At 40.0% G+C, this 19,197-nt stretch overlaps 1 protein-coding gene across 1 annotated transcript; it reads right to left on the reverse strand.

Annotated features, from left to right (window-relative positions):
• Positions 1–15,846: 15,846 nt before the first annotated feature.
• On the reverse strand, positions 15,847–18,061 carry LOC308339323 (gamma-crystallin F; the record flags this gene model as incomplete). Its single annotated transcript, XM_080797868.1, has 2 exons — positions 15,847–16,119; positions 17,939–18,061. The coding sequence occupies 2 exons, from the start codon at positions 18,059–18,061 to the stop codon at positions 15,847–15,849; spliced, it is 396 nt and encodes a 131-aa protein (XP_080653994.1).
• Between the last annotated feature and the right edge of the window lie 1,136 nt (positions 18,062–19,197).

Consider the following 19,197-nt stretch of genomic DNA (forward strand, 5'->3'; position numbering starts at 1 on the left):
TTTGTTTTGTTTTGTTTTGTTTTTTGAGTAACTGAAAGGATAAGGGATATGAATTGAAAACCAGGTTTTGAAGGAGAAAGTGACACAATTTGGCAGTGTAAACGGTGAAGGGTATTTAAAGTAGTATTAAGAACAAGTGAAACAGCTCAAACTATTGATTAGAGCATCGAGGTGAGGTTTAAAAGGTCATAGCAGTTCTAAAGAAACAATTTGTCATCGTATGGCACCTCACACAATACCTGTTTTTGTATCTATTTATGCTCTACTTCCAAAATGGAAGTGAAACTATAAATACCTGAAAAGCACAGACACTGTGAAAAGAACAAGAAAGACAAGAATCAAGTTTTTAAAAGAGGAGTGTCAAGAATGGACGTATACAATCAAATATTTCACCACAGGATGCTTATTTTGTCCAAAGATGGCAGCTGTGAGCCACTCAGCAACGTGCCACTGGCATCCTCTAATTTCTCCTCCAGCTCAGTTATTGGCCCCTCCTTTTCTTTGCCTGCTTGCTAATCAATATTTATGTATAGCCACATCTTACCTCTCTGCTACATGGTAGAGATTTGGAATTGGGAAGAGGAAGCATATAGCTTCCTTTAATTCCAATCGCTAGAGGCCAGAAATACTGACATGACATTGCTGACCAGCCAAATTGTGAAGTGAGCATACAACAAAGACACAGCCAATTGAAACAACACAAAAGCAAATGTAATTTGAAGTTCAGCCTTTTCTCCTGAAACCTCTGAGACTGCCTCTTCTATTGGTTAACGGTCATCAGTCACAGCACGCATGGCCAGCAACCACAGAGCAACCTCTACACTTCTCTTAGGTTGATAAAAACCAAAACGTGGTCCCAAACACGAGTCCTCATTCCTAGAAATGTAATTCAGTCTTGTGAAGAGAAGTAAGGAAGACAAAGATGCGGGTATGAGAAAGGTGGGATTTTTAGGGGCCAGTACTAATGAAAGCAAGGGAATAAAAACTCACTGCAACGAACACAAAAAGCAGCACCTCCCACTGGGACGTTTGCAAGTTCCTATGCTGTAGAGGAAACTTGTCTAGATACCAGAAAGACCAAAAGTCTAAACCATAGCTCAGAGCCTTTAATGGAAGATAAGATAATGAAAATGTTAACAGGAACAAGAAAAATAAGAAGTTAACCGTATGGAACACCAAACAGAGAAAACTTGTAGACAACTGTTTGGGTGTCTGTGCTCCTGTCAACCAGAGAGCTTTCCATTTCATCTGCGGAACAGAGATGACGTTAAAAAATTCATTTGATTTGAGCTATTAAAAAGGACAGAGCCAACTGAAACAAGAGTTTAAATGGGTCGCCAAAAAGACCTCTTCAACCTTCATCCCCTCCTACTCCATTTTAGAGCACTCTGTTCTTCCTGGGCTCCTATTTTCCACCAGTGTTCCTTCTGCTCAGTAATATACTGAGCTGAAAATATAATTTAAAAACCAGTGAGTGAGAGGTCAGGGGAAAAAAATGGACTCTCAACCAGGAGAGTGTGTCTTCTCCCTAGAAATCACTCTTACAAGAAAGAACAAGAAAGGGACTCTTTTTAAAAATCACAATTTGAGGTGAGAAATGATTCCATTTAACTTAGGCTTGAGCTATCTCTAAGTTGTTTGTGCTGTGTTTTCTAAAGGTCTGGGGTCAAAATCCATACATTTTTCTTTTAATAAAATAAGTAGATAATTTCATTTTAATTGTTAAATAAACTAAAATCACGAATAAAGTAGAAGTCATATCCTGATGACTATATTTCTTTGCTGTTTAATACAATTTCATTTTTTGTGCTTGAGTATTTGAAACCAGCAATTTGAAGGGCTGTGTTGCTAAGAGACCAAGTCCTAGGTTGAAATCAGAAAAGCATGCCTCTGTTTGCACATCTGTTACTGATTGCATAGGACTTTGTGGAAACCACTTTGACACTCGGCACATCCTTTAGTTCAGAAAAATTATCTTTTTATCAACTTCCCTGATAAGGTATCGAATATAAAATTTTATGGTAGAGCAGGAAACTTAGGAAAGTAAGTAGAAGAGGAGAAAAAAATTTGGTTTAAAAATTCTAAGATTATTTTATCCGTGACATTGTGAGTCAGACACCATGAGGCCTTGCTCTGTGTCTTTGTTTAACTGCTTTATTAAGATATAATTCACATACCACCCAATCATTCACCCTATCACTAGGCAACCACCAATTTACTTTTTGTCTTTATAGATGTGTCTATTCAGGAAATTTTCTATTAATGGAGTCATATAATATGCAATCCCATGTGATGGGCTTTTTTGCTTGACATAATTCTTTCAAGGCTTGTCCATGTTATAGCATGCATGCACTTTTATTATTGAATAATATTCCAGCAGGTGAATATATCGCATTCTGTCTATCCATCTATCAGCTGATGGACGTTGGGGTTGTTTTCATCTCAGACTATTATGAATAACACTGCTATAAACGTTTGCACGTTTTCATGTTTCCATATGAACATATGCTTTCATTTCTTTTCAGTAAATATCTAGCATTTAACTATATGAGGAACAGCCAGACTATTTTCCGTTTATACCCCTACCAGCAGTGTATGAGGGTTCCAATTTCTCCATGTCCTCTCGACCACTTGCTGTCTTTTTTATTAGAGCTGCTCTAGTGAGTAGGAAGTGTTAGCACTTGGAGGTTTTGGTCTGCATTTCCATGATGGCTAATGGCACAGAATATCTTTTCATATCTTTTTTTGAGAAATACCTATTCAGATCTTTTTGCCCACTTTTAACTCAGTTATTTGTCTTGTTGTTATTGAGTTGTACTAGCTACTCTGTGCTTTTCCAAGTTGACAAATCCTGTAACTCTTGGCACAGTTGGTTTTTTTTTTTTTTAAAGATTTTTTTTTTATTTGACAGAGAGAGAGAGAGAGAGAGATCACAAGTAGGCAGAGAGGCAGGCAGAGAGAGAGAGGAGGAAGCAGGCTCCCCGCGGAGCGGAGAGCCCGATGCGGGGCTCGATCCCAGGACCCTGGGATCATGACCCGAGCCGAAGGCAGAGGCTTTAACCCACCGAGCCACCCAGGCGCCCGGGCACAGTTGGTTTTATTTGATGAAGGAAAGCATCCTCATGCTCCCAGGAAGCCACCTTCTTCCAACCATACATTTTCCAGCACAGAGTCCCTCCATCTATAAACAAGGGTCCCCAGGGTAAATTTAAGCTGGGGTTTCAGTCTAAGCAAAAACTTACATCTAGAGATGAATGAACCGACTTTATAGTGTCAGAAAATAAAAGCTGTGCAGCCCATTACAGTTTCCCTGTCTGCAGTAGATGTCAGAGCACTTGGAGATAATTACTTCACTGCCCCAATGTACTTTAGATCTACTCAACTGAAGTGCATTTTGTGTGCTGGAAATAGGATCTGGTTTATTTTAGATGTAAATACCTCTTTCCCTGTATATTTTAATCTCTAAGGCATCTCCGTTCCTTTCAGAAACAGACATGACAAATCTTTGAAATAAAAATATGGGGCGAAGTGAAAAATGTACTTAAAGTTCCTAATCGATTAAAGACAAAGTCACTTTTGTTCCCTTTATGCCATGGAAAGTAAGCAGTATCCCTGAGAATGAAGTCTAAAGCTACCTGTGGTGTGTTAAATCTTCAAGGTCCTACAGTCAGTCACCAGCAAAAAAGAAGCCATAAAGTCTTTCAGGATGTGAGAAGGTAAAGAGTAGAAAAAGCTTTTGAATTACTGAAAGTGAGATGCAATAAATTCTATCATTCAGAGTGACCTGGGGCAGCCTCTCTTCCCCAGTACCTGCCAGGGCCTTTGTTATATGGCAGTATCACACAGTATGCAGTCCTTCGCTCTCCCACAAGTAGGGCCTGGCAAGACTTCAGATACAGCTACAGATTGTTTTTTTCAGATCAACATCCCTCCTACCCCTTTCAACAATCGTGGATTTAACACTATCTCTTCCAGTTCCCACTTTTGTCCCCAAGATATTTTTGACTAAGTCTCCGTTTAGCAGGTTATCCTCCCTCTCTCCCACTCAGAAATATTTGCATTCTCAGTGAATATTCTGGAAGAGGAAAAAGATATTATAATTAAAGGAATGTGTTCTCACGGTGGACTGGTGTTCTTCTAGGAAAATTTTTGTCGACCTGTTGAACATTTTTCTATTTTTTCTGAAGCTGGTAGCAGGTTATTTTTCATGGTCTCACTCTAATTAGAGGCAAAAATATTCTGCATTTGCTTGCATGCGTGGGGTTTCTCATAACCTCACTTCATTGATTTGATCAAAAGCTGCATTGCCGGTTTAATCGCTCACTTAATTCATCCTGCTAAATCGTTGGTGCTGATAATAAGCTGGTTCCACACTTAATAGGGAATTTGCTGTCATGGACAATTGTCAAAAGAACATGACAAATGCTATAGCAGAGTTTCAGAAAAAGAATGATTCCAAAAATATTTCTGAGCCATAGAAATGTAAGTAAACTCTCAGTAGGACTACATTGAAAACTCCCGCACTAATATTGTGTTTAACTATTTCCTTAAAGTATGAGTCCTGTTATGATCCAAATAAAAGTTTTGTAGGCATCAACTTTTGTTATTTTCCTGATGTGGAACATGGACTGTTTGTGGCTGGACTGAGACAAGTGAAAACACATCGTAGCAGTTTCGATCAAAACAATATCTTATTTTCTGCAGCTTGTCTCCTGGCCTTTTGGAAAACAAAGTGGGCAGCTAACCAATCTGCTATTCTTTACGCGAGAATTGCAGAAAGGAAGGAACTCTAGGACAGGTTCTCCACTGACTATAAACTTTAAAAGGAGAGGATATGTTGTCTTCACATTGGTTTAATATCCAGGTTGAAGATTTATTATTATTTCTTTAATGAATGGATTTCTGGCCTTTTCGAACCTGTAAGTCTTTTTGAAAAATAATTGCAGTCATTGAATGTAGATCACAGGGACAAAAAATGAAAACTCAACTAGAAACAGAGCCAAACTTGTAGTTTTTTAGAAGCTTAACTCCCATGTAAGATGCTTTCAGTTACAAAGAACAGAAAATTCAATCTAAAGTGGTGTAAGGAGGGCACGTGTGGTGATGAGCACCGGGTATTATACATAACTAATGAATCATTGAACACTACATCAAAAACTAATGATGTATTATACAGTGGCTAACTGAACATAATAAAAAATAAAAATACATAAAAAGAAAGTTATTAATACTGTTCATATGTAAAAAAATTTTTAAAAAGGAAAAAAATAAAATGGCATAAGGAGAACGGATACTCATTGGTTTAGTGTAGATACTAGAGCTATGTCCATTCTCATTCAGATCAACTGAAGAATCAAAAGAAAGTCCATTTCCCCCAAATTTTCAATTTGCAGATCTGAAGCTCTTCAGCCCTGATGAGACAGACCTCTGGTCATGTGCCCAAATCTTAGCCACCTAGTGTGGAGTTTGGAAAAATGTAACTGGATTAAATTCAGGTGGGCCTTCTTAGGAGATGCAGATAACATTAGTTCCCCCCTGCCTCAGTTACAATTCTTTGAGCTACTTGCAATAGAAACTTCATCTCAAATCAGCTTGAACTATATATGAAGATATTTAGTATTTCACATAATAAGAAGTTCAGAGCGAGGATAATCTCCAAGCATGGTTAAAATGGGATTCTGGCTTTCCTGCAGTTTCCTTGGCTGTGCCTTCTTCCATGAATTTACTTTATTAAATGACGAATTTATTTATAAATGACTTTATTAAATTGACTTTATTAAAAGGAGGTAGTTTCTGGACTTTTCACTTACTGCCAACCTACCCATGATGTTTCAAGACGGCTGCATTAGCAACTTGAATAACCCAGCAGGACAAAAGGAAAGCTTTTACTTCAGTGATGAAATAATGGACTTTTCTGTGGTATGGTTGAGCCCGTTTAGGTCATATGTCAACTCTCATCTGATGCCAGTCATCAGGAGAACGCCTTGATCTGTCAGGCTTAAAGCTGAGGTGTTTGATTGGATAGGCAAGCAGGATTAACACAATTGGTTTAGAATTGGTAACCACTTTGGAGCTGGGGATGGGATTGCCTTCCCGGAGAATGACACAGAACATTGAGAAGGCTGAACACTTGAACACAGTTTGAATTTTGTAAGAAAGAGGAAGAATAGATGGTAGATATTCACCCAACAGTGATCAGTGCACACCATACCACACTGTCAGGAAACTCAGGGAAAAGAAAGTGATTGACAGAATGTGAAGACAAATTATCCTTGTGACAAGGCTATTTTCTTCTTTTAACATTTGACGGATAATGTGAATAAAAACTTCCCTGGGTAAAACATGGTAACTCAGAAGTATCATTCTAGAAATAATTAGATTTCAGTTTCAAGAAATATTCAAAGAAATACTCAAAATATTCACTTTCTGATTTCAATTTTGAACATGGATCTCACAGAAGCCATACTGGGATGCATCATCCATGAGGGAGAGGGGAGATGAAAATGGACATAAGTGTTACATATATTAATTACATGTACATTATGTGCATAATTGATATTATCCTTAAAGCTACTAACAATATTTGCATTTGAATTATTATTTCTTTTTTTTTTTTTTAGATTTTATTTATTTAGTTGACAGAGAGAGACACAGCAAGAGAGGGAACGCAAGCAGGGGGAGTGGGAGAAGGAGAAGCAGGCTTCCTGCTGAGCAGGAAGCCTGATGTGCAGCTCAATTTCAGAACCCTGGGATCATGACCTGAGCCGAAGGCAGATGTCCAACGACTGAGCCACCCAGGTGCCCCATTATTTCATTATAATCATCATCATCAATATCATACTGATCCTAAGATATCAAACCTTGTTCTCACATGTGACCATCTTTTCCCTTTTGGAACACTGTGATAAAATGAGATAAATAAATGAATCAGATGAAAGAAGGGGAGGACCCTCGGCCACTCACCCCTCTCCACAACCCTCACCTTGTCACTTCTTTTCCTTGATTCTGATGATTCCGTAGAAGGAACTTTGGGACAGAATTTGAGAATCCCGAGGACATTACTTTCTTTTCGAATACCAAAAAACTCAATAAATCCTCAGTTTCTCTGCATTCAGTCAACACTGATGCCCATTCTAGATGAGCATCCTTTTACACTGTTTATTTTCTGGTTCTTAAAAGAGAAACTTCCACCTCCCATGAGCATTTGTTCTCTATCACAATGCACTGAGGACATACAGCAGTCTCCCCTTACCCATGTTCTCATTACCTGAGGTCAACAAGGTTTGGAAGCAGATGATTTGAGAGGATGTCAGAAGGTTAACAGTAGCTTAATGTTTCGTCACATACCTATGTCATTGTTTCATATCACCATGTAGGCGTTTTATCACCTTACATCATCACAAAAGAAGGGTGAACACAGTACAGTAAGATTTTGAAAGAGAGAAAGACCACATTCTTATAATTTTTATTACAGCGTATTGTTATAATCATTTTATTGTATTATTACTTATTGTTTTAATTTCTTCTATACCTAATTTATAAATTAAACTTTATCATAGATGTATATGTATAGGAAGAAACATAGTATATAGGGTTTGGTACTATCCACTTTCAGGCATCCACTGGGATGCAGTCCCTGCAGAAAAGGGGAAACCACCATTATAGACCCTGAGGCCAAGAAGACAAAATAGCCCAGAAGTTTATTTCTCAAATCAGAGCAATTTCTTTTTTTTTTCAATTTTTATTTTTTTTTAATTTCTTTTCAGTGTTCCAGAATTCATTGTTTATGCACCACACCCAGTGCTCCATGCAATATGTGCCCTCCATAATACCCACCACCAGGCTTACCCAACCTCCCACCCCCCTGCCCCTCCAAAACCCTCAGATTGTTTTTCAGAGTCCACAGTCTCTCATGGTTCGTCTCCCCCTCCAATTTTCCCCAACTCCTTTCTCCTCCCCAGCTCCCGATGTCCTCCGTGTTATTCCTTATGCTTCACAAGTAAGTGAAACCATATGATAATTGACTCTCTCTGCTTGACTTACTTCACTCAGCATAATCTCTTCCAGTCCCGTCCATGTTGATACAAAAGTTGGGTATTCATCCTTTCTGATGGAGGCACAATACTCCATAGTATATATGGACCACATCTTCCTTATTCATTCGTCCATCGAAGGGCATCTTGGTTCTTTCCCCAGTTTGTTGACTGTGGTCATTGTTGTTATGAACACTGGGGTACAGATGACCCTTCTTTCCACTACATCTGTATCTTTGGGCTAAATACCCAGTAGTGCAATTGCAGGGTCATAGGGAATCTCAAATCAGAACAAATTTCAATTCAGAAGATCAGCTTCCTTTCTGACAAAGGAAAGAAAGGATTCGAATAAGGGAAACTATAAATGGATTATAAACCCTGACTGTCCTATGAATACTTTGTAGACTGACCTAATTTACTTAAAGAGTTAACCCAGGAAAGCATTGAGTGTAATTGCATCAATATGTAATAGAGACACTGGAATTTAGAGAACAAAGACTTTCTGCCCTAAGTTCTTGTTCCATTATTTTGTTATTTAGTGATGGCTATTTATTGGATAAGACCAATGCAATAGTGGAAAGATTAGCTTGGTATACTTTGTAAATCCACTATAGTCAAATATTAGTCTCAAATACTGTCCCCTTAAATTAAGAAAAGAAAAAAAATCAAACTATCACTTATTACATGCCAGATATATGCTAGGTAGTGTTTTTATTTTTATTTTTTCATATCCACATTTGACTGAAATCCATGATTTTCCTAATGTCTTCAACAGAGCAAAGTATTCTGCCATAAATTACCAGGCAACAGAGCCACCAATTTTGGTGAAGAAAAGAAAAGAACGCACCATTATTAAACACCCAGTCTGCACTTAGCACTGTGCAAGGCAAATACATACAATATTTTACTTTCCCTATTTAACAGACAAAAAAATCAAGACGTTTGCACATCTTAGAGTGTGCGGAAAGCCGCACATCTGTGCCGGGAGGAGCAAGAAGCCAAAGCCAGCTGCTTGTACTCCCTCCCTCACGTGAGGACCACCCTCACATCTCTGTACCGCACAACAACTTGCACTCACGTGCACCAGACGAACATGGAGGCGTTCTTTCTGGAGTGAAGTGGTTAGTAATTAGGAATACCAGTTTTTAAAAAATACAAGGCACATAGGCACAATTAAAGAGAAGGTCAGAAGAAAGGCATACCTTTCCAAGTAAATTGAGAAATGTGGCATATCCTGTCCCCCACAAATGCGTGTGTCCAGGGTGGTGTGCCTGGAGCCCGAGGGTTTCTGGGAAAGTAGTTTCCAAAATGTTCCACTGCCTTCATTTTCACAAAGTAGATATGCAAACTACAAAATAGTAAACAAACTCTGAATCCTGCAGACACATGACTTCTTTCTGCGTTCTCTTTTTTTCCCTCCCTAATTTGATACTCCGTTTAATTTGGCTAACATCTGGCATAAACGTGTAAGTGAACATAACCAACTATGCATCACAGTCCCCTTTTGTGAAATGCACACTCCTTGTAAGGTCGGGCTATTATCAATGTATATTTATCGTGAATCAAAGACTTCAGTTTTTCTCTTTCCATTTAATTAGTAAGTATGACACTGAACTCCTCTACTGCCTAGAGTAAAGGTTGTTCATGAAACTAATCATACATGCAACTCTTACTAAAGTAGCTCTTTACCTTTCCATGGCTGTAAATAGTTTATCACTTCATTATTCAGTCTTTTGTCAAAATTCTGGTTTCCTCCACTGTGGAGAATTCCTTCAGTCAATCAACCTGACAGCATCTTTCTTTATGGCTACAAATGCAGCAGGGTAAAAATAATTGCATGTCAGAACAAAAGGAAACTTTCCATTGTCCTCATCTTGTCAAAAAAAAGTACTTGAATTGAGTTTTGAAAACTAGCACAAGATTTGAAATTTTTAAAAAAGTGTCTCTTTTTGATATGCCTTTTTTCTTTGGCTTTGATCTATTAAATTCATTCGAAAAGAACAGCATGCGATATTCAGGTTCTCGGCTGGTTATGTTAATGAATACTTTGTGAATTTCCCAAAATCTCTAGGTTTTATTTTTCAAATTCCATAAATAGCTACTCTCAGTCAGCTGTTTGACAAACGTTTTCGAATATTTCTGCAAAATAGCTGTGCGTGCATCTTGAAGGGAAAATTTCTCTGAATTCCTTCATAACTGAAATGCGGGACTTTGGTATCATCCAAATATGGTATTTGGAACAAGACTTATTCTTCATATCTAGCAAGAGCTTATGGATGTGTCAGGACCACTGATAAGGCAGGAAGCATCTGGGTCCTGCTTGTTGAATTATTCTTTGTCTCTGACTGGATTACATTTCAACAACTATCAAATGGGACTCCATATTTGATTTTTTTCAATAGTTGTATTAATGAGACTTGGGGCTCTCTTGTTAAACACCTGTAATCTGAAACCTGTGCACAATACCCTACGTAACCTTCCTAAAAATGGATTGTACAGCCTGGATTAAACTCTCATTCCTCTTGACATTCCAGCATCCAAAGAGAGTGACTTCCAGGACATCCAACTCAGCTCTCTCACTTTCCGACTTTTATCTCTTTAGTGGTTCACCTTTTTTCTCATCACTACAACTCCTATAAAATCTGGTTATTCTTCTAAGTACGAACACATGATCCTATTAAAAAATGGTTAAGGTATTGATCTGGCCAGGGTAAAGTCAAAGATGAATATTTTTCACCAGTGATTTTTCATGCTTTTCATAAAATCTATAACAATGTCAACAATTAAGGGAAATATTAAATATTTTTTTCTTTTGGGGTTTTATCGTTTCTCTTCTTCAGTTTATTTGATTTCCCTTTTTTTGTAAAAACAATACATAATTTAAGAGAAGAATCAGAAAATATAGAAAAGGAAAATAAGAAAATAAGAAAGACACAATCATCTATATAGAGACAACCACTTTAATATCATATGAGTACGTTTTGGTCATATTTCTTCTGAGCACACATATATACATGCACAATCTCAGATCAATTTCTGTAAACATTTGTGTGCACACACACATAATTTTAATGTGTTGAATCTTATTTTAAAGATTTATCTTTGGCTATGGGATCCATTTTACACAATTTTTTAAAAAGATTTACTTATTTATTTTAGAGAGAAAGAGAGAGAGAAAGCATGTGCCATGCACTGGCATAAGTGGGGGGAGGGGCTGAGGGAGAGAATCTCAAGGAGACTCTGCACTGAGCACACAGCCCAGTGAGGGGCTTGGTCTCTCACAACCCTGAGATCTAGACCTGAGCTGAAATTAAGAGTCGGTCACTCAACTGACTGAGCGACCCAGGTGACCCAGTTTACACGATATTTTTAAATGACTCCATAGTTTTTAATTTATGTGTGTATAGTCATTGGTTTAAACAATACTTTTTTTTTTTTTTTTGAGGGGAGGGAGAGAGAGTATGTGCGGGGAGAGGGGCAGAGGGAAAGGGAGAGAGAGAATCTTAAGTAGGCTCCATGCCCAGTGCAGAGCCTAGCATGGCATTCTATCTCATGACTTGAGATAATGACATAACCCAAAATCAAGAGTCCAATGCTTAATGACTGAGTCACCCAGATACCCCTAAATGGAACTTTAATGTTGGTCCTCCTATTACCTCATTTTTAAGAGTTTCTCTCTTATAAATAATCCAGTGCAGCCATGATTGAATGAAGATGAATTTTAAATTAAAGCAAAAACAAAACAAAACAAAAATCTCCAAGGCTGACTAAAGTTGTTTTAAAGCATAGAAGTTTGTGATGTAATCCTTGGTTTAACAAATCTTCAAATAGTTGAAGAAAATATTACCGGCAATCTTGAATTCAAACTGGTTCCTTTTATTTCATTTTCTTAAATAATTTGTTTCTCCTCAGCTTACTAAGAGTTTCCCTAATCTGGGATCCCTCATCTCTCCCACACTCTCCTTGGATATGCTAGATAATTCTACAGGTTCAACCATCATCTCTGTGAAGAAATTTCCCAAGTCTCTAGCACTGGGTATATTCATCAAGGGCTTTTCAAGAGCACTCTGTTCAGGTGATGAAGTCACTGCCTTGACTCGGAGGATATCCCTTCATTTTTATGTTCATGGCAAGACAAAAGTATGGTGTGAATACGGGGCACAAGATAATTTTCTTCCCCTCATATGTATCTTACAAAAGTAAAAAGGTGAATAAAAAAGGCAAACTCTATTTTCTGCAATACCAGAAGGGAGATGACATATGAGACTGTAAAATTACACCTCAGTGGTGCTGAAAGTGGTAGGCTCTTTGTTGATGCTGTCCAGGGAGAAGAACGGCCAAGGCTGAGAAGGCAGGAGGGTCGAGAATGTGGCATAATGGGACAGAGTTTTGGAAACTCCAGCACGAATTCACTTCCTGTGAATAGTGGGTTCAACTGGAAGTGACAATTCTGTTTCCTTGCATCAGAGGAGCTGCGGGACCAGGAGAAGGACAGGACGGAGCTCAAATGGAAGGCCCACGGGGAAAAGATACTTGACGTGTCTTCTATTACCATCTTGTTGGGATGCAAACTTCAGGCTGGACAAGGCCGCGTAAGACATTGCACTGAGTGAAATAAGTCAAGCAGAGAGAGTCAATTATCATATGGTTTCACTTACTTGTGGAGTATAAGGAATAACACGGTGGACATTGGGAAATGAAGATGAGAGGTGAATTGGGGGAAATCCGAGGGGGAGACAAACCGTGAGAGACTGTGGACTCTGAGAAACAAACTGATGGTTTTGGAGGAGAGGAGGCAGGGGGATTGGATGAGCCTGGTTGTGGGGATGGGTGAGCCTGGTGGTGGGTATTATGGAGGGCACGTATTGCATGGAGCACTGGGTGTGGTGCATAAACAATGAATTTTGGAACACTGAAAATAAAATAAAATTAGATTAAATTAAAAAAAATAAATTTTCTAAATGATTTAAAAAAAAGAAAGAAAGAAATTGCACTGAGGTAGTAGCCCAGCTTCTGGTCTGTCTGCCTATAGCTCTTAGTTAATGGAAATCTTTGCTTTTAACTTGGAGAATATGGTTCTCTTTGGTCTCTGTGGTTAATGAATTGAACACATGAGAAATCAGCCATAGTAAACGGACGTCCCATAGCCACCAGACAGTCGTGGGACTTAAAGGGCTGACTCCCAAAGGTCATCCTTTGTGAAAACCTGTCTCTTTTTGCCTGAAGCATTCTTTTTAGGGTAGATTGTGTCTGTGCAGAGGTGGCCAAGGAGCACCCCTTAGGTTCAGCTGGATCACATTTTCCATGTGTTTTAAACTGGTTGAGTCAAGATGCCTTTAGGTGGGACATGTACTTTCCAGTTCATCTTAAGTGCCTCCAGCCTCTGTTTACTATGTTCCAGCAGCTCCTCACATGCTCGTTCGCTTCCTGGCCACTCAGGACATTTAGATTTACTCCTCCTCCCTCCCTTAGGTCGAGGTCCTACCTCCAGAAAAGAATGTTCAATGCGTCACTCTCTGATCCAATCTGCAGAAACTCTTGGTTCACATACACTTTCTCCTTTTACGAATATATTTGCTCAACATCACTGGGCCTATGTTGGACCAGGCATACTCTGCTAGATCCTTCAGAAGATACAGATATGTTTGAGACATTTTTCCTAGCTCTAGAGATTTAGAATCTAGTAGGGGAGGCAAAGGGGTCGGCTTCCAGAATGAGAATGCTGCAGCTGAAGGGCCGTCCCCGCAGAGGGAGGGGGAGTAGAGGAGGAACTTGTGCCTGTAGGTTGGAGGATGATTCATATTTATTGTCAGAACTTCAACTCCGTGTAGTTCGTGGAAGAGCCACGTGATGAGGTGAGGCCGGGACCTAGTCCCCCACTGCCTCAGTCTGTGACAGTGATAACTTCATTACCTCCCCATGAGAGAATGGATGTTTGAGGACTATATAAAGCTTTCACGTGTTCTCTGCCATCTCTTCTTTTTCATTTCATATCACTCAGTTTCAGGCTGAGCTGTATCTGAAAATGAACCACAGCTCATTTTCCCAGCTTGGGTGTAATAGTAGGCCCAATAGACATGTAATGAGAAGCACAGAGGTCATCTTAAATTTTCGAGTAGCCACATTAAAAAGATAAAATTATAAAAAAATATATATATAAAATATAACTATATAAAAATGTAACTATATAAATATATATATAAAAATATTAAAAATATATATAAAAAATAAAAAGATAAAATTATCTTAACAATAGATCCAACTAATAAAAATATAACTATATAAATATATATAAATATTAAAAATATATATAAAATAAAATAAAAAGATAAAATTATCTTAACAATAGATCCAACTAATAAAAATATAACTATATATATAAATATTAAAAATATATATAAAATATAAAAAATAAAAAGATAAAATTATCTTAACAATAGATCCAACTATTATCATTTCAGCCTTAAATGCACGTGAAAAATGATGAGATCTTTCATATTCTACTTTTTACACTAAGTCTTTGACATCTGGTGTGTATTTTACACCAAGGACACAGTTTCGTTTTGGACAAAGCTCATTTCTGTTGTTCAGGGTTGTCAGGTGCCAGTGACTGATGTCTTGGTCAGCACGGATTTAAATGTCCATAGAGCTTCTCCACATACCTTGGAGCATGCATGGGTGTTAGCGAAATAAAACATTAGGCGTAAATAATCTGACTGCCTTATTCCTCTAATGTTTGAGGTTTGGGAAACAACATATTTCCTAGCTGAACATATTCCCTTTCTTTCTTTTCTTTTCTTTTTTTTTTTTTTAATAGAAAATCGCTCGCTGTGGTTCTTTCATAATAATGCCCCTTCAGTTCCCCGACACCATATTTCAACAAGATGTTGCCATTTTTACCATGAGACAAACCCTTAAGCTAGGAAGAAATTTGTTTTTTTCTCATGTACATGATAATCCTCTGAAATTCAGAAGTCTAGTATTTACACTTAAAATCTTGTGATGTAATAAAATACCTAAGTAGGTTTCATTTGAGGAACTTCATCTGCTGTGATTGCATTTTACTGTCCGGGTCGTGCACCACCTGCCTTTACTTCTGTCACCCTGTGCTCATTCTTATCAGTGCACACGCTACCTGAGTGCTCTGTACCTTCCGTAAGTAGAAAAATGTTTGGAAGAGTCATTTGGGTTATTTGCTTAGGTGACACTTCATTCTTATATTTATGCTCTGGATACATAAATAATATATCTATTCAGCCAGTCACATATGTTTAGACCTTAGTCATATCAGACACAGTTATTTTAGCAAACTTATCTAACTCTATCCCTCAGCTGTCCCACTTAATACAATCTCCAAAAGAGATGTCTACTAAGGAAGAGTACTAAGAAGGTGATGAGGGGTTCTGCCAGCAAGCTTATAGAACACCTGCCTAGAAACTACTATATGCAAAGCTAAACTACGTCAGTGACTTTAAAATAAAAACTCATGTAATCCACATCATAACATTATGAGATGAAGAATATTATTACCCTGAGTTTTACAAGTTGGGAAACTGGGGCACAGAAATGCTAAGAACTTGCCCCATCCCCTATAGCTAGTAAGGATTTGGACAAGGCATTTGAGCTCCAGAGGCTGTGCTCTCAACTGCTACCCCATACCACCCTTTCCACTGATATGTGTAAGCAAATCCATGTTATAACCAGCTTGCATTCTTCTGAGCCTAAAAGGCAGAGAGGACCACATAATTGCATCAAACACACAGGAAATATTTTATTAGTTTCCAGATGGAGAATAGGGTAGAGTACAAATACTTCAATAGTAATCCACGGCTCTCCTCAGTGAGCCCACTCGGGCACTCGTGGCCCCCCAGTCGTGGTAGCGCCTATAGTCCCCCGGTCTCAGCAGGTACTGCCGTCCCCGGTAGTTGGGCAGCTCGTAGAGGATCCAGCAGCCCTCCAGCACGTGGAAGGAGTGGATCTCACTGAAGTGGAAGCGGTCATGAAGCGAGGAGCAGTCCTCAGTGATCTCTACCATCTGGCCCCTGTAGTCCTCTCGCTCGTAGATCCTGATCCTGTGGGAGCTGGTCTGTGGGTTTGGTAATCAGCAGATGAGGAGAAGTCAGAAAACCTAGCCCTTTGCAACCAGTCACACACCCCATGGGAGGAATGGACATCTCTTTGTCTTTTCTATATCAGAGATGACAAGTTTTAAAGATAGGCAACACCAGGGCAGCTGTGTACAGTTGAATAAGTTGTACATTGCAAAACTGAAGAAGGCATCATTCACCTAGATCAAATTATGCATGGCGTTCCCTAGAGTTTATAGGGCCACAACCTATATAAATCATACATGCTGGCCCTAGTTAGTATCATCCATTTATATATATATATATATATATATATATATATATATATATATATATAGTTATATAGTTATATTTATATTTCTCTGACCTTTATGGGCTTATAGTGGACTGAAGTGATCCTTGGATGGCATAAAAATAATTAGATATTTAAATAAAATTTTTTAAAAGGATCCCTTGGAAAAGAAAGGTATAATTTTGATCTCAAGAGTATTAGAAGAAACTTGTGGGAAAGGAAGCCAAGTTGCTTTCACTTCAGGTGAAGTCGCAGACTGGCTGCAATTCAAAAAGAAAGTGTAGCCCAGGCGACCCCTAGTCCCTTCCATCTACTTTAAGCCCCACCACTCTACCATCCTGAAAGGCAAGAGCCATCACAAAGATGAGATTTATTTCTCAGTTCTAATACATGCTTCTGCAAGTCTGCTTATGTAATGAACAAACATGGGAGCCAAGGATCATGAAGGAGGCCTGCCCAGGACCAAGGGAGCATAAAACCTTTAGAAAAAATGGAAAGTTAGGCTTTTTTGTCTGGAGCAAATCCTGCCTGTCTTTCCTTGAGCACTTGCTCTTTTTGATGTCCCTTCCCAGAAGGCGCCGATCGTCTCAGTGTCTTCCTGCTCCCACCCCTGGATGCTCTTTAGGAGAAGTTCTCACGAGCGATCGTCCGCAGGATGAAAGACGGGTAATAAGGGATCTCCCGCGGTTAGGAAAGGACCCACACGTACATCAGTTAATTTGGTCTTCACGGCAGCCTGGCGCATGTGGCGCAACCATTCTAGTCTTTTCTTCTTTTATGAGAAGCTAATGACTGGACCGTTCAGTCTGTAATTAGAAAAGTCCAGATGGGAAAGGAGAGACCCGGACTTTCAGGTTCTTCCTGCTCGTCTGGGTCCATCAAGGCATGGGTTTGAGTCGGTTTGAGTGGGTTTCACATTTTGCAAAAGCGGCACATTTCCACAGGACTGTGTCATAGATGAGAGAATCCCCAACTGTGGGATTTCAGGCCGCAGGGGCTTGATTTGGGGAACAGTGGGTTTTGCAGGAGCTGCCGGAATCAGCTCGTTGGTTATTTGTTTTGACTGAACGAAAAGCGGGACTTGATGTTTATAATAATAATAGTTAATATTTAGGGGAAGTGGTGGCTTGCCATGTGCTAGGTACTCTGCTTTCAGCCTTATTCCGACCCTATGATTTAGCTACTTTTATTGGCCCCATTTTACAGATGAAGAGAGAGAAGTAGCCCGAGGAACTAGCCCCAGGACACCTGATGAACCAGTTTCAACATGTTGCTTATTAGTCACCTGAGCCATGGACACCGTGAATTTTCCCAGTAGAGGTGAGTTTAAGTTTAGCAAAGCAAAATAAACCTTTAAATTAAAAGCATCGCGCCACATTTTCAGTGGAAGAAAACCTTAGAGATATTCAGAAAGGAAAGGAGAACATACAGCAGCAACAGAGGGCTGCGGCCCCGTAGTCTGAAAGCCGCGTCTGGAGCGCTCATGTGGCGGGAGGACCCAGCAGGGCCCGGGGGGCTGGACTCACGTGCGGGATGAGGCGGCAGGAGCGGACCGAGTCGCTGAGGCCCATCCACTGCTGGTAGTCGGGGTAGTCCCCGCGCCGCAGGAAGTACTGGCAGCCCGCGTAGTTGGGCTGCTCATAGAGCATCCAGCAGCCGCTGTCCACGCGCACCGAGTTGCAGCGGCTGAAGTAGGGCTGCAGGTTCGGGTGGTCACTGCTGCACTCGTAGTGGCGGCCCTGGAAGCCCCGGTCCTCGTAGAAAGTAATCTGCAAGGCAAGGGAGGGAAAGGCTCAGAGGCCTGGCCCCGGGCCCCAGCGTGCGGGGCCCCCTCCTGGCCTGCGGCTGCGCTGGGCTCACCTTCCCCATGGCTGGTGATGGAGGTCAGTGATGGGCCGCCCTGGCGCGCGTCTATATAGCAGGAGGGCTGCTGCGTTGGCAGGAACAACACAAAAGGGGCCCGCGGGGTGAGGAGGGGATTTTCTCTCTCTCTTTTCTACATAATGACTGCGGGGGTGGGGTGGGGGACTTATTGTATGTTTTCTCTTAGACTCTCTAGTGTTTTCGAATTGATGACCTGCGTTAAAACTGTCACTTGGAGCCTCTGGGGCCTTTACATGAAGCCTATTTAGGAATTTAGAACTGAGCAAAAGCCCTTAACCGAGTTAATACTTACAATGAAATATTTCAGTTATCTTTTTAAATTTCAAGACCATCTCCTTTTGAGTAACAGAGCCAGGTAGTGACCGAGTCTGAGGTCAGAATGGACCCCAGCATGAGACGTTTTGAATAGAGAGCATTTTCTTGGTGTGAGAATCTGGAACATGGGGGAAGAACCTGCCTTCTCCATAGTACATTGAAAGTAAGATGAGATTTACCTCCAAAAGGAAGAGCCTCTCCATGACCCCGCAGGCTAACAAGTGGGTACAGCAGATATTGCTAACACTTGAAGAAGGGCAACCGGGTCCTTAGACCCTGAGGAAGCCAGGTTTGGACAAGGGCCTCCACTCTGTCCCCTGGAGACTGGGCTGGACCAGGGCGATCTCCAGTGCCTCAGCTGGGGTGCCTTTCCCAGCACAGGCAAGGAGACCCTCACTTTTGGAATTCATGAGGTCACTCACTGGGGGTTCCAATTCACATGGTAACTTTCTATTTAATAATTGTGTTAAGTGCTAAGCGTATTTGTTTGGATCTAGCTGCTAGTTAATGTGCAAATATAACAAAATTTTAAATCCTACAAAGCTTCTGCCTTCTCTCCCTTTCCCAGCACCAGGCAAGTCCTGGT

The sequence above is a fragment of the Martes martes genome (assembly GCF_963455335.1).
Source record: "Martes martes genome assembly, chromosome: 3".
Taxonomy (NCBI): domain Eukaryota; kingdom Metazoa; phylum Chordata; class Mammalia; order Carnivora; family Mustelidae; genus Martes; species Martes martes.